Source organism: Epinephelus fuscoguttatus, linkage group LG24 (genome assembly GCF_011397635.1).
Source record: "Epinephelus fuscoguttatus linkage group LG24, E.fuscoguttatus.final_Chr_v1".
Classification (NCBI taxonomy): Eukaryota; Metazoa; Chordata; class Actinopteri; order Perciformes; family Serranidae; genus Epinephelus; species Epinephelus fuscoguttatus.
In genome coordinates, this window is record NC_064775.1 from 1,588,359 (window position 1) to 1,602,839 (window position 14,481).

Genomic DNA, 14,481 nt, shown 5'->3' on the forward strand with positions numbered 1-14,481 from the left:
CTGTTTTATTCTTCTTCTATAAAATCTCTAATGATGGTACAGTCTAAATGTTTAATCATGTGTGTGTGCGCAGTCGTGTTGGCGTCTATGTTAACACATTCCAGAGCATGGCACGTCATCAGGAGAAGTTCCACGGGGAAATGAGCAAGGTGAGTCAAACTGTCACTCAAACTGCAATGGATTAAACCAACAATCGGTTGATGTATTGATCGTCTGTCTGTCCTGCGTGTGTCTCCTCAGCTCAGCCAAAACCTGAACGACATCATGACCAAACTGGAAGAGCAGCGGGAGCTGAAGTAAGTTAAGTTTTCAGTCAAACGCCTTAGATTTAAAAAGGTTTAACGACATGAAATGAGAGTAATGTCCCTCACACCGCCCCCTACTGCAGAAAAGGTGGTACTGCAGCAGCAAAGACAGAAGATGGTGCCAAGAGGTAAAACCTGCGGCACACAAGACGAGCATGTGATGCTTTGCTCCGTTTTTATCTGAACGATAACTGTTTGCTTTTGGCTACAAAGGAATGGAACACTAATCAAATCTGAAGCTAGCACAAAATACGTTTTTACAACCTCGGATTTGTTTGTGTTTCTGGACCACTGCGAGGAATAATAAAGTTGTTATGAGTGGTAATGTTACATGAAGAAAGAAGCAGAAATAAAGTCGTGTTTCAAGAATAAAATCATAGTTTTATGACAAAAATGTCACAATATTATTGTAAGAGCTATTCATCCATTTGGTTGCTTTTATAGCTGAAGGCATTTTGTTCTCAGGTTGTCCATACGCTCGTCCCATTCTTGTGAACGTGATATCTCAAGAACGCTTTGAAAGAATTCGTCAAATTGGGCACAAACATTCATGTTGACTCAATTTTGGTGTTCAAAGATCAAGATCACTGTGACCTTACATCCATCTCATTCTTGTGAACATATCTCAAAAACCATTTTAATGAATTTCTTCAAATTTGGCACAAACTTCCACTTGGACTTGATGAACTGATTCGATTTTGGCGTTCAAAGGTCAAGATCATGGGGACCTTGCATTCGTCTTATTCTCATGAACACAATAAATATCATGAGAAATCTTTGAACAAGATTTTTCAAATTTGGCACAAACGTCCACTTTGAGTCAAGGATAAACTGATAACAGTTTGGTGTTCAATGGTCAAGTTCACTGTGACCATGCATTTGTCTCATTTTTGTAAAGGTAATATCTCAAGAAAGCATTGAGTGAATTTTTGGTATTTGGTTTATACGTTCATGTGATGAACTGATTAAAGTTTGGTGTTCACAGGTCAAGATCACTGTGACCTTGCATTCAACTCAGTCTCCCCTAAACACAATATCTCAAGAACACCTTGAAGGAGTGTCTTCAAATTTGGCACAAACATCCACTTTGAGTCAAGGATGAACTGATTACAATTTGGTGGTCAAAGGTCAACATCGCTCTGATGTTTTCCATCTCATTCATGTGAAGGCGATATCTCAAGAACACCTTGAGGAAATTTGGCAAATTTGGCACAAACATCCACTTGAACTCAACTATAAACTGATAAGAATTCGGTGTTCAAAGGCGTTCAAATTGTCTACAGTGTCATAATTTAATATTTTGTCTTCTTTTTGCGTTTTGTGTGGACCCCAGGAAGAATTTGTTGCAGTCAGTGTTTGACCCAGGTACACTCAGGCTAGTTAGAGGCCATACTACTGATATTTAATAGGTTTACAGACTGAGGGACAAAAGAGTTCATCAACATGTTCGATCGAGCTCGTGGGACTCTAAATCTTCCTGCTCCTGAGCAGCTTCAGGTGTTGAGAAAAGGCAGAGCATATGATTTCTGTATCTGCAGCTCCACAGATCTGGGGATTCAAACCTGTAACCTGTTTTGCTTCTAAAACTCTTGTGTTTTGTTGATAACGTCATGTAGATGTTGTCGTGCATGTTTTGCTCTGGATATGTGCTGCCTGCCATGTTGCTCTGCAGGTCAACCTGTTGAGATACAGTAGATGTTTGTTTGAAGCTGTGTCGCCCTCGTGTGGATGGAGCTGAGAACTGCATGTGTGATGACTGTGAGATACTAAATCCTCTTTTACTCTCCTCTGCTGCTTTTTTCTCTTCACGTCTGTTTTTTCTTTCTCTTGCACTGTCCTTGTTTCACGCTCACATCCACCCTTTTTCCTCTCTCCTACTTCTTGTCTTTTTCTTTCTCTTTCTCTCAGCGAGGAAGCCAACCACAGCGAATCAGCCAGCTCACCACCAAAGGTAACAACAGTCACCAAACAGCACATTTACTCTCAGTTACACAACTAAAACATCATGAGTACAAATATATAAAGATACAAAGAGCTTCAGCTTCGTTGCACAAAGCAGCAAAAGGACCCAAATAAATCAGGAAGAAAGGCCTCGGTATGCTTCAAAGGAACTCCTCGTCTGATGTCTCACAGCATCTGCTTCGTGGTTGCAGCATCCAACGATGAAAAACTCAAACCGTCACTTTGTGTGTACTAATGTGTCTTTGTCTCCCTCCCTGCTTTTGCATGTGTGCATGTTTGTTGTGTGGTTTTGCTTAAACCCTCCTGGTGGTGCAGAGGCCCGGTCCTCCTCCCAGCCGGCCTCCGCCCCGACTGACGCCGTCTCCAGACCTGAGACAGCAGTGTGTCAGCCCGACGGAGGGCGAGGCCTCGGTGGCCGGCGCTAGCACAGACTCAACGACACAGCAGGTCAGACTGATTACTCTACCTCTACATCCTGGTTAAGATCCTGAAATTGTCTGTAGAGGAAAAATAATACAAGAACTTCTGTTTGGTCATTATTTGTGTGATTTGATATAATTATGATAAGATATTTAAATGTTTTCTATAATCTGAGCGAGTAGGAGCGTGTGGATCTTAAACAACAGAGGCCCAAGGATGGAGCCTTGAGGAACTCCACTGTTATCCCAAATCACTGTACTTGTATATTTACTGTTACTGTCATCTGTGATAATAGAGCTTATCCATTAGACATATTTTAATACAGTTGAGTGTTTATAGAAGTTATAACTTTAATTGAAAAAAAAAACAAACAGCATCAGCTGATATCTAAAAAAAATGTTGGCATTGTACATTTCTGCAAACCAAGGATATGTTACATTTGCACGTTATTACGGATACGTAGAAACTCTATGTTGAAAATTTATCTTTCAGCAGCACATGGGTAAATTTGAGCACGGTTTGGCTTACTTGCTTTCGTGCCACTATCCCCACTGGAAAAACAGCAACAGGTTGCTCCAAATACCCATGTGTGGCACCTTAGAAGCTGCAGGAAAAGCAGCACCCAGTTCCTAAAAACACTTGGGTTTGGGGCCTAAAAAGCTGCAGCGATGGGTCCCTTAGAAATACTAACATTTGGGAGGAAAAACAAAACCACGGCTAGCTCCAAAGAGCTTTGGTTGAGGGCTAAAAAGCCGCAGGATGCATGGTCACGGGTCTCTGAAAAACCCAAGTGTTTGGTGCCTCACAAGGCACTGTAAAAACAGCAACAGATCCCTAAAAACACCCACATTTGAGGACTAAAAAGGTGCAGGAAAAACAGTGACAGTTCATAAATAAAACATCAATATTTTGTTCTTAAAAAGCTGCAGGAAAAACAACTACAAGTCGCTAAAAACACCCATGTTTGAGGACTAAAAAGGTGCAGGAAAAACTGACTTTTTTTTTTAAATCACCCACATTTGAGGGCTAAAAATCCGCTGGAAAAAAACAGTGAAAGTTTCTAAAAAACACACCCATGTTTGGGGCCTAAAAAAACGCGGGAAAAACAGCAACAGGTCCCTTAAAACACCAACGTTTGAGGACTAAAAAGTTGCAGGAAAAACAACTACAGGTCGCTAAAAACACCAATGTTGGAGGGCGAAAAAGCCACAGAAAAAACAGCAACAGGTCCCTTAAAACACCCACATTTGGTGCCTAAAGAAACGCTGGATAAACAGCCACAGGTTCCTAAAAAGTGCTCATGTATGTGGCCTTGATGGCACGGGAAAACAGCAACAGGTCCCTAAAATGACCCACATTTGAGGGCTGCTGGAAAAACAGTGACCTTTTTGACACAAACACCGATGTTTCAGGGCTAAAAAGCCGCAGGAAAAACAGCTACCAGATGACCAAGTCAGTTCATATACTATGTCAACTTCAGAAACGTTGATTGATACGTATGAAACATACAAATTTAACATATTGGTGGTTTGCAGAAATGAACAATGCCAACAGTGATTGGATTTTAACTGCCCTCAAAGTTTCACATTTCCCCAGATTGTGAACCCTCCTAACCTCAGTGTGTGTACGTATGTGTGTGTGAAGCAGTGTGAGCCCTGGTCAGGGGTGAACCTGCTGGACTGGGATGTGGAGGTTTTACAGCCCGTCACATTTCCAGCCCCCAAGGTGGGTGTGCTTGGTTAGGGTCCGAGGTGGGCGGAGCTGAAGGGCTGAAGACTGTTTACATGCAGTTTGAAAATCCTGGGTTAACAACGTGTTTCAAAGCTACCACTGAAGACTTTATGCTCAGTGTTTCAGGCTTTAGTTTGAGAGTTTTGAGACCCCAGAAAGTGCAGTGAAATTGATAGCGATACTGTTTCTAAATTTAACCATTCTTGGTTGTAAATGGTCTCTAACTCTGGACTCTTTGACACCTGAATGTTCACTGTTATTCCTTTCTTTCCTTTCAGACTGCATGTAAACACAGTTTCTGTCGTTCGGGGCTGAGGAGATATTTTACTGAGTGTGTGTGTCTGCATGACTTTGTGCCTGCTTGTCAATTCAGCCTCACTTTGCATGTAAATGTTTTGTTTGATGCTTACTAGCTGATCAAATGCATATTCAAAAGGAGACTTTCAACCAGGCAGTGTGCAGCTGTTCAGTGCCTTTAATGTAGTTTTGATAATAATTTAATTGTATCTCAGGCAAAAGCTGCAAAAGCTACGTTCATGTTTTCTGAGTGAGTAAAGACTTTGACGAAGGCGCCTCGCACACTTTGAGCTCACTGGTTGTTTTGTCTCTTACTGCCCCGTGGAAGGCGCCATCATGGGAGTCATGGGTAAGCACGGGTTCCTGTGGTCTTTACGGAGAAACATGCTCTTTTATACAAGTCGCCAGAGGAAAATCACATTCACATTGTAGGTTACTGCAAACCAAGGCTATGTTACATTTGCACGTTTCACAGCCACCAAACGTTTTTTTGGAGCGACCCTTCACTGTGTTTCCACCGGTGCTTCACCTCCTGAGACCCAAACTTTTGTTTCATGTGCATTTTTAATTTCTCCTAGCTGTTTGAGATCAGTAGGACCTGATACGTATATAACCTAAATATTGTCAATGATGATAAAGTCCCAACGTCCTCAAAGAGCCTCGTCTCACTCCGAAGTCATCGAAATCCGGCGCTTGGGCAGCGACTTGCCGCGTCAGAAACCAACGAAAAAAGGCGTCCTTTAATGCTGGTTGTTTTTGGGGGGAAACGCGGTGAGACAAAGACGAAAATTAAGGTGGCGAAAGTCCCAGTGGGTCGGGTCGAAGGGGTGGTGGATGGGTCCAACAAACCACCACTTTCACCAGAGAGAGCAGTGTTCATGTCCCGTAAGATTGTAAAGCCAAACCTTGTTCTTTTTTCCTAAACGTAACCACATGTTTGTCGCTGAAGGAAAAGACTGCAGTGTTGTACTGACGTAGTGCTTTTATTTTGAAAGAGACTGTATGTAAACGTTAGACTTCCTGTGAAAACAGAAGTGTATCTTGAAAGAAGACAATTCATGCAGGCAGGATGTGACACAGTGTCCCAGAACGTCAACAACCAACACACCCAGGGTACCTTGCCTCAATCGAGATGTCCTCAAACAAGTACTTTCTAATTAACAGTATCTTAGCTTTTTCCTGCTGCTAAAATTGGTCAACTTTGTTGCCATATCAAACTACAAACATTATTTATCACAAACAAACAAGTTCCAACCATAAACTGTGATCAGGTTTTGGACCTTGTCCACTTTTGTGTCGGGATCGGCTGCAGACTGACTCGGCAGAGATGGCTGCCATCTTGTTTTCACATGGATTAGTGTAGTGTGCGCTCACTGCCACTAGATGGCACAAAAGTGTCCACGAACAAGGACTACTGAGTTCAGTCGGATGAAGTATGAGGTCAAGTAAACCCAAAATGTGACGTCCACATATGAGGACACAGGGTCTCCGGAGGTTGAACCTCACCCCATGTTAACCACGGTGTTGTTGAAATGCAAAGTTGTCAACATGTAAGATATCGGCGGTTTGCAGAAACATACAACACCAGCATCTTTCTGGAGATTGGGTTTAAGGCAAAGCAGAGGAAGATAACTCTCCAACTACATCTTTTTTCACCAAAACCTCCCTCCTTTCCTTCGTGATACCCTGCACCACCCCGGGTTGTTACTCTTTCAACCCAATTGCTCCTCTGGCCTCCACCTCCCTCACCCTTCCACCTGCCCTTCCTCTTGCTTCCAAACCCTGCTCCACAACACTCCACAACCTGTAGCGAGAACAGACCGCCGCGCAGCAGGAGCTGCAGCATGATGACGACCGATACCCAGAGGAGGCCCAAGGTGGCTGGGATTACGACGACAGCAACACCCAGAGCTACACCCAGCCTGGTTGGGACGATGCAGAAACAGCTCAGGAGAGCTGGAGCGATGGAGGTGGAGGTGGTGAAGTCTATGCCACTCAGTCGTACACACAACCCAACTGGGACGACGATAGCGCCCAAGTGGAGCAGGGTGGCTGGGGCGATGATGGAGAGGATCAGGTAGAGTTGGGTGGATAGGGAGGTGGTGCAACCTCAGCAGGGTTTTGAAAGGGTCGCAGGTTAAAGCCTGGAAGTCGAGGATCCCTCAAATTCTAGTGAACGTCACAAACCTTCCTCTTATATCTTTTTCTTTTCTTTTCTTTGTAATACTTCAGACTCTAGACAATAACCATGTCTTGTCTTTTTAATAATACATGCAAACGTTTTCTGTTTATTCTATGCTACAGAGTGCGGTGACCAATGGCTCAGATGGCGAACTCCCCCCAGGATTCCTCTACAAGGTCACTCATCCTCCATGAACTTGTGATTAAAATACATTGGTTTTTAATAAGGGTCTTTTTATCTTGACCACAGAGCCTCAAATCTTTTTCCATTAGCCTCCCTGATTGATTGGGAAAATGTATGACCCTTATGTTTAGGCATTATGTTTCAGGTTGTCTGTCATGCATCCTTAGCTTTAAATCCACCAGTGGGTTTGCGGGTTTAGAGGTCATTTAAGGCTGCTTTCACACCTGCCCTGTTTGGTTTGGATCAATTGAACTCAGGTTGGTTGCCCCCTCAGTGCGGTTCATTTGAGCAGGTGTGAACACAGCAATCACACTCAGGTGCACCCCAAAACAACCGGACTAAGACCTTCTTGAAGAGGCGGTCTCAGGACAGCTACAAATGAACTCTGGTGCGGTTAGTTTGAAAGCACCCTAAAATAGAATCATGGTTTGGCGTTGTCACGTTACATACTTAACATAATTACATAGGTTAGATTCAGGAAAGGAAAGTTGCGCAGGTTTTGGAAAAGAGACATGGTTGGGGGTCGTCTTGGTGTATACGTAACAAAGTTTAAAGTTGAATGTCCCTCCTCAGTGCTTAGCAAACTATTTGACAAGCCTCCCCCATGTTGCACCGCCCCCTTTTCTCATAAATGACCAACAGTCCGTCAATGACATGCACTTTATTAAACCTTTATTGTTGCTGTATTTCTCCTTCAGGTAAAAGCGATACACGATTACGCTGCCACTGACGGTGATGAGCTGGAACTGAAGACCGGAGACTCTGTGCTGGTTTTGGCCTTTGACAACCCAGACGAGCAGGTCACTGACACACACTTCCATTCACTATGACTGACACATGGATTTAATATAAGTTATATTCTAATTTAAATCCTCATTTACTTATTTACTCTGCTTGCATTCTGTCTCTCTGCAGGACGATGGCTGGCTCTTGGGTGTGCAGGAGTCTCACTGGGTGGAGAACAAAAATATTTCAGCCAAAGGCGTTTTCCCTGAGAACTTTACTCAGAAGGTTTGAGGTTAATGCCACAAAGAGATTCGCCCCCCGTCTGTGCCCCAAACTCCTCAATGTAGATCTAACTGGTAAAGACATGGTCACTGAATGTCTTCTCACACACCAAACTGTATCGGGACATGATTAGAAACGTGCACTGAAACACAAAGCAGTGGCTAAAATGATTTGTGTCAGGCAGTAAAACTCTTCAGTGAGCTCATGAACACGTTCACACAAAGCAAACAGAACTTTACATTTGAAAAATAAAAGGTACCCAGACTACTTTGCGGTAAATGATGCACAAACTTCCAAAAATGTTTTCGTCAAATCTTACATGTAAATATTACATGTATTAATTCAGGCTGTTCTCATGAACAGTTCGTACGTATACCAACGAAAAGAAGTGCAGCACAGTTCGTATATAACCCACGTAATTTTCAAAGCTGAGATCATGTGACCAATGAGCTAACAGCAATAAAGAAAGAGCTAACCCACTTTACTAAACCATAACTTACGTTGAGTACCTAACGAGACGACCCCCAACCATAACTCTTTTCCAAAACCTTACCTACGTAACTTTACGTTCCTAAACATAAACTACCTACCTTTACGTTAAATACACAACTGATGATGCTTAACCATGATTTTTTTTCCAAAACCTGAACTACGTAACTTTACATTAGTACACATGATGACGCCTAACCATGATTCTTTCCAAAACGTAACCTACATAACCTTACTTTCCTAAACCTAAGCTATGTAACTTTACTTTCCTAAACCTAGACTTCATAACTTTACGTTAAGTACCTAATGTGACGATGCCTAACTGTGATTCTTTTCCAACACCTAGCCTACATAATTTTACTTTCCTAAGCCTAAATTACATAAATTAACTTCCCTAAACCACAGCTACGTAACTTTTTTAAGTACACAATGTTATGACACCCAATGTTTCTTTTCCAAAACCTAAACTCTGTAACTTTATTTTCCAACCCGAAACTACGTTACTTTACTAAATATAAACTACATAAGTTTACGTTATGTAGTTTTACTTTACGTACACAACCTGACAATGCCTAACCATGATTTTTTTCGAAAACGTTAACCTGACTTTCCAAAACCTAGACTGTGTAACTTTACGTTAAGTACACAATCTGACAATGCCTAACCGTGATTCTTTTCCAAAACCTAAACTACGTAATTTTACTTTCCTAAACCATAACTACATAACTTTATTTTAAGTATGTAATGTTATGACAACCAATGTTTTTTCCAAAACTTAAACTACGTGAATTTACTTTCCTAAACCACAACTACATAACGTCAAGTACACAATGTGACGACACCTAACCATGATGCTTTTTCAAAAACTAACCGACGTAGCTTCGCTTATTTAAACTTAACCTGCTTAACTTTACTTTTCTAAACTTACGTAACTTAATGGTATGTATCTAACATGATGGCGCCCAACCATGTTTCTTTTCCAAAACCTAATTTTCAGACCATAACTGTCTTAAACCTAACCAATATAACTGTACGTTAACCTACATAACTTTACCTAGCCATGATTCTTTTCCTAAACCTAACCTCACTGGTAGGTGTGCTAATTTGTGGGACTGAATTCTTGATATATTATACGAACTGTTGTACGTGCATATTCGTAAGAGATCATACGAACAGTTGTTTGAGGACACGTTAATTAATTTTGTTTTGACTTCTTATTCCTGAATTATTTATAACCTGAACTGAAACAGAACACATAAAAAAATGTGTTGGTGATTTTAAAAAAGGAGAAATAAGTCATGGACGTATTGTACGAATGTCAGAATGTTTTATGTTGTGTATTGTCAACAGTTTTTAAGAACTTCTCACAGTTCCTTGCATGAAGCATTTTATTGTATTGTCATTTAAGTTGTAACACAACAAACACTGTGACACCAGGTGGTATTGCTCCATAAAATGTGGCTGATTGAAAAACGCAGGTGTCCTAGAATAGTGCCCTGGAGAACACCACAGATACAAACAGGCTTTGCCTCGAGTTATCAAAATCTATTACAGTTTCTTGGACTTGTAGGATTATCAAAGGGAACAGTAGTTTTTCATTTTCTTTTCTGGACATTTTGAGGACATGACTTGATGTGTGGCTTACATTTTCTAATGCAAATACGCTTTTATTTTGATTTTTGAACCATCTTTTCATCAGTGGATGAAATGCAAAACCTTATCAAACTCGCTGCTGATTTTTTTTCTTTAGTTACCACTATTTATGACTATTTACCACTAGTTTAGATGTCATCCTTTGAGACAGGAGATGTATGCTGTTTAACTCTTTATAGACATTTTCATATGAATTTGACTCCGGCTCTCGGTGCTCTCTTGGATAGGACAAAGGCAAATCAAGTGAAGGCTGCATACTCTGAGCCTGTGGAGTCCAAAACTGTGACACAAGAAGCTAAATGAGACTGAGGCTAAAACATTTTAACCTTTCTAACCTGCGTAAACCAAAGTTAAACCCATGCAAACTGTATTTTTACAATGTGTGGTATTAATGAATAAGGAGTCAGTCCAAGTGGTAACTACTGTACCGTCTGTTCAAGACAGTGTCATTAAAGATGAATGAAACATGTGCCGTGTCGGTGTATTTAGTGATACCTTTTTACTTGACCCTGAATCTGCTGGGAAAGAGTGATCTTACAGATTTTTTTCATGTTCACTTTAAGAGAGTTTTATGGGTGAAACAGTTTCATATCCATACTGATAATTAAGTACATATGTTTCTGCAAATCACAGATACGTTACTTGTATATATTTGTACATTAATAAAAACGTTGTTGGTAATATGGTTAAGTTTAGGTACCAAACCCACTTGGCTACAGTTATGATTTGGATCAAAATTCACCGTTTGGGGGCACAGTCCTCACTGGAAATGCAGCAGTGTCTCTGTAAAAAACAACTGCTTTTTCTTGGCACTACTTTTTTAGGTACCACAGCGATGTCACAGTAAAAAACAACTGCTTTTAATGCCACTATCCTGGTAGGAAACGTAGTGATGTCTCGGTAAAATCAACTGCTTTTTGCGACACTATCCTGGCAGGAAATGCAGGTATATCTTGGTAAAACATACCTGCTTTTTGTGCCACTATCCTGGCAGGAAATGCAGCGATGTCTCAGTAAAAAGAAAATACATTTTTCGTGGCATTATCCCAACAGGAAATGCAGGGATGACTCGGTAAAAACAACCACTTTTCGTGGGAGTATCCCAACAAGAACTGCACCGATATCTCTATAAAAAAACAATTGCTTTTCGTGGCACTATCCCAACAAGAAATGCAGCGATGTCTCAGTAAAATCAACCGTTTTTCATGCCACTATCCTGGCAGGAAATGTAGTGATGTCTCATTGAAGAAAAAACATTCTTCCTGACACTATTTCTGCAGGAACTGCAGCAATGTCTTGGTAAAAAAGCAAGTTTTTCAAGGCATTATCCTGACATGAAACGAAGCAATGTCTCAGTATAAAACAACCATTTTCCATGGCACCATCTCGGCAGGAAACGCAGTCATGTCTTGGTGAATCCCAACAGTCTTAAACAGTGGTCTGCAGCTTGGCAGGTGTCTCGTCAAGGTGACACTACATCACCCCCTCCTCCTCCCTGTGATAAAATCAGCTCATATTACACCACTTCAGAACTGTTTACGACTTGTATGAAACATGCAAATGCAGCATATTTGTGGTTTGCAGAAACTTTCAATACCAACATTATCTGTCCTCGTATCCTTTCAAACCCTGCTGTTGGTCCCTTGTACAACACCAGATGGCGTGGTGGACTCAGTTTCTCACCTCTGCATGTCTGTTGTATCTCCAGGAAAAGTTCTGCAGTTTGAAGTCAGCAAACACTGCCTCTTCCATTTGAGGGAAGTACAGAACATTTCTAATAAATACTCTGAGAAATCTGCAACAGCAGACTTTAAGAGGCTCCCAGCTTTACGAAGGTGAAGTGTTTTATGTAACCCGGTTTTAGTGGCCTTCATATTACATAATCTTTGCTGAAGTTTGTTATTATTCGTATCAGTTATCAAGCCATGCTGACAAACTGCACATCAGGCCATGGCTGTTGTGCTGATCTGCATTACTGCTGACATTTCCAGCCTCAAACCAGCAACAGCAGCGTGACCTTCGATGTTTCTATAACAACAGGACATCCAATCATGTGGAAAACACAACAGAGCAGCCCGGCCGGGCCTCATGGAGCGGGCAGCGAGGGGGGAGGCGGTGGGAGGCTTCCCCTACTCCAACAATAGATCAAACAGCAGTGAGGGAGCTGGCCTGCAGAAACTGAGAGATCATATTTCACTCAGTCATGTCATCTATTGAAGTTCATAGAGATGCTACATACTACTAAGGCCCGTTACTACAAATCACATAGACTTGACAGAACTATTTTGCTACCCAGGCTGCTGTGATTTAGAAATATGCACTTCGTTCCGCAAATATCTTCCATTCAGTTTTGCACAGACTTTAAAAACTTGAAAAGAAACAATTCCAAGTATCGTGAGACTGAGGTGTTCCCAGTGGTAGCTAACACAACTCAAGCAAGTTTTAAAAGTAGGCTAAGTTGTTAAAAGGGAAGTTCAGAACAGACGGGAACAAGTGAAAGGTTTAATTTGTCTAGGTCCTTTCTGTAATGTTGTCAGACACTCACACCTCGTTTACACTTGCGTATGTGATGAGGCATCCGAAAGTCCATTCATTCCAATGGGAATCTCCGTGATATCCGATGTGCCTACAAAACTCTTCCCCTGTGTAATATTGCGGTCCAGAATTTGCCTTGAGTACGTTAAAAAAATGTAACTTTTGCAGTGTAATTTAGAGGGACTGTATGACAGTGTGCTAGCTTAGCTAACAGGCTATTTCCTTCAGTTCAGTTGCCTGTTGATCGTCACGTGAGTCTGTCTGATTAAGAAGAACTCGTTTATCTCATTTTAACAAATTGTGAGTCTTAGTATTATGATTCGTTCAGCCGTTCATACGTCTTTTTGATTTCTATTTCACAAAACATGTCACACACCTAGCAGGCCAACATATTCATGTATTTGTTGCTGTGCAATATTGGTCCTGGTTTTGTCCCAGTAATGTTCCAAGCTCATATTCCAAACTACTGGATCTGGAAAGAAATGCACTTCCTTGCGTTGAACACTCGACGCATTATCCGTATATTTACAGATCTACGAAATGAGGCGTCATAATAATAATCTGAGCCCGTCAGTAGCAAAAACAAGAACTTCTAGTGGACGTACACTGGCAGGGCTAACATGTCCCGAGTGGTTACGTTGCAGCCTGTTTCCTGTAGCGGATTCTCTGAATACTGGACCAGTTTTAAAAGACTGGTATTTTCCATTATCACTTTAGCCCTGTTACCACCGAGCAGGACGGTTCAGTTGAGTTCGGTACACTTTTTTTTTTGGCGCCTCCACTGTGAAAAGTTGCGGATGGTCCCAACAGAAGCGTTCCTTCCCGTCCCCATGTTTGGTCCCCCCTCTGTTGGGGTACCTAGCACACAGATCTGGTACTAAAAGGTGGAGCTGTGAACACTGCAGTCTGATTGGTCAGTAGAGGACGCTCACTCTGCTCAGGGCTGAGTTGTGTCTGGTTTTGAGGCTCATGTAACCACTGTTCATACTGTGGAGAGTTTCATTAGTAAACTGTAACTATAAAATGAAAGGATGTTTTGTTAAAACATGATGATGTCACAGTCAAGCTGACCTTTGACCTTTTGGATATAAAATGTCATCACTTCATTCTTTTATCCTGGTAAAAAAAAACAACTATCCCTGCAGGTGAACGATAACTTTTTCCGTAAGTTTTGCTTGTTAAGGTCCGTATTGTACGGTGGCCCAACATTTGTGGTTTGTGGAAATGTTGTTGTGTTTTGCCTCTCAGGGCCACCGTAGTTTTGTATCCTGGTCTTGCTAATGAAACATCTCATTCAAAACAAGATGTGACTTGTTGCAGGAAGACAAGTGTAAGTTGGAGTGAGGAGTTTTCATAATAGTTTGTGTTGAAGTGCAGACATGTGACTGTTATCTGAGAGATTACGCAAAAACAAAATGATTCTTGTTTCTGAATCTGACTTGGGACTTCTCCAAATGGCCACGCAGGCTCGTCAGCTATGAGAGGGATTTAGGCTCGTCCTGAATCTCCATGGAGTCGCCCCCACAGAGCCTTGAGTTATTTCATCTCAGAGTTCTCCACAAATACTGAAACAATGCACTGTTTGCTCTGTGACCAAAATGAGCTCTACGTGCCTGACATATGTGGGGGTCAGGGTTATCCATTATCTCGGTGCAGGACGAAGGGTTATTGATGTGTGGCGGAGCATGTTTGCATAGTGTGCTCCACAGATGAATT

At 41.6% G+C, this 14,481-nt stretch overlaps 1 protein-coding gene across 2 annotated transcripts in view; it reads left to right on the forward strand.

Moving 5' to 3' along the window:
- Window positions 1-10,699, forward strand: part of bin1b (bridging integrator 1b) — a 34,277-nt gene extending 23,578 nt beyond the window's left edge. Inside the window, exons 8-17 of one of the 2 annotated variants that reach the window (XM_049570108.1) lie at window positions 74-149; window positions 241-296; window positions 389-433; window positions 2,214-2,265; window positions 2,583-2,714; window positions 4,332-4,412; window positions 5,044-5,064; window positions 7,020-7,073; window positions 7,779-7,880; window positions 7,996-10,699. In XM_049570108.1, coding sequence (XP_049426065.1) covers window positions 74-149; window positions 241-296; window positions 389-433; window positions 2,214-2,265; window positions 2,583-2,714; window positions 4,332-4,412; window positions 5,044-5,064; window positions 7,020-7,073; window positions 7,779-7,880; window positions 7,996-8,097 — 721 coding nt within the window. In that variant the 3' untranslated portion in view covers window positions 8,098-10,699. The remainder of the gene's footprint in view (window positions 1-73; window positions 150-240; window positions 297-388; window positions 434-2,213; window positions 2,266-2,582; window positions 2,715-4,331; window positions 4,413-5,043; window positions 5,065-7,019; window positions 7,074-7,778; window positions 7,881-7,995) is intronic. The other variant, XM_049570107.1, reaches the window with a different exon arrangement.
- Window positions 10,700-14,481: the final 3,782 nt, after the last annotated feature.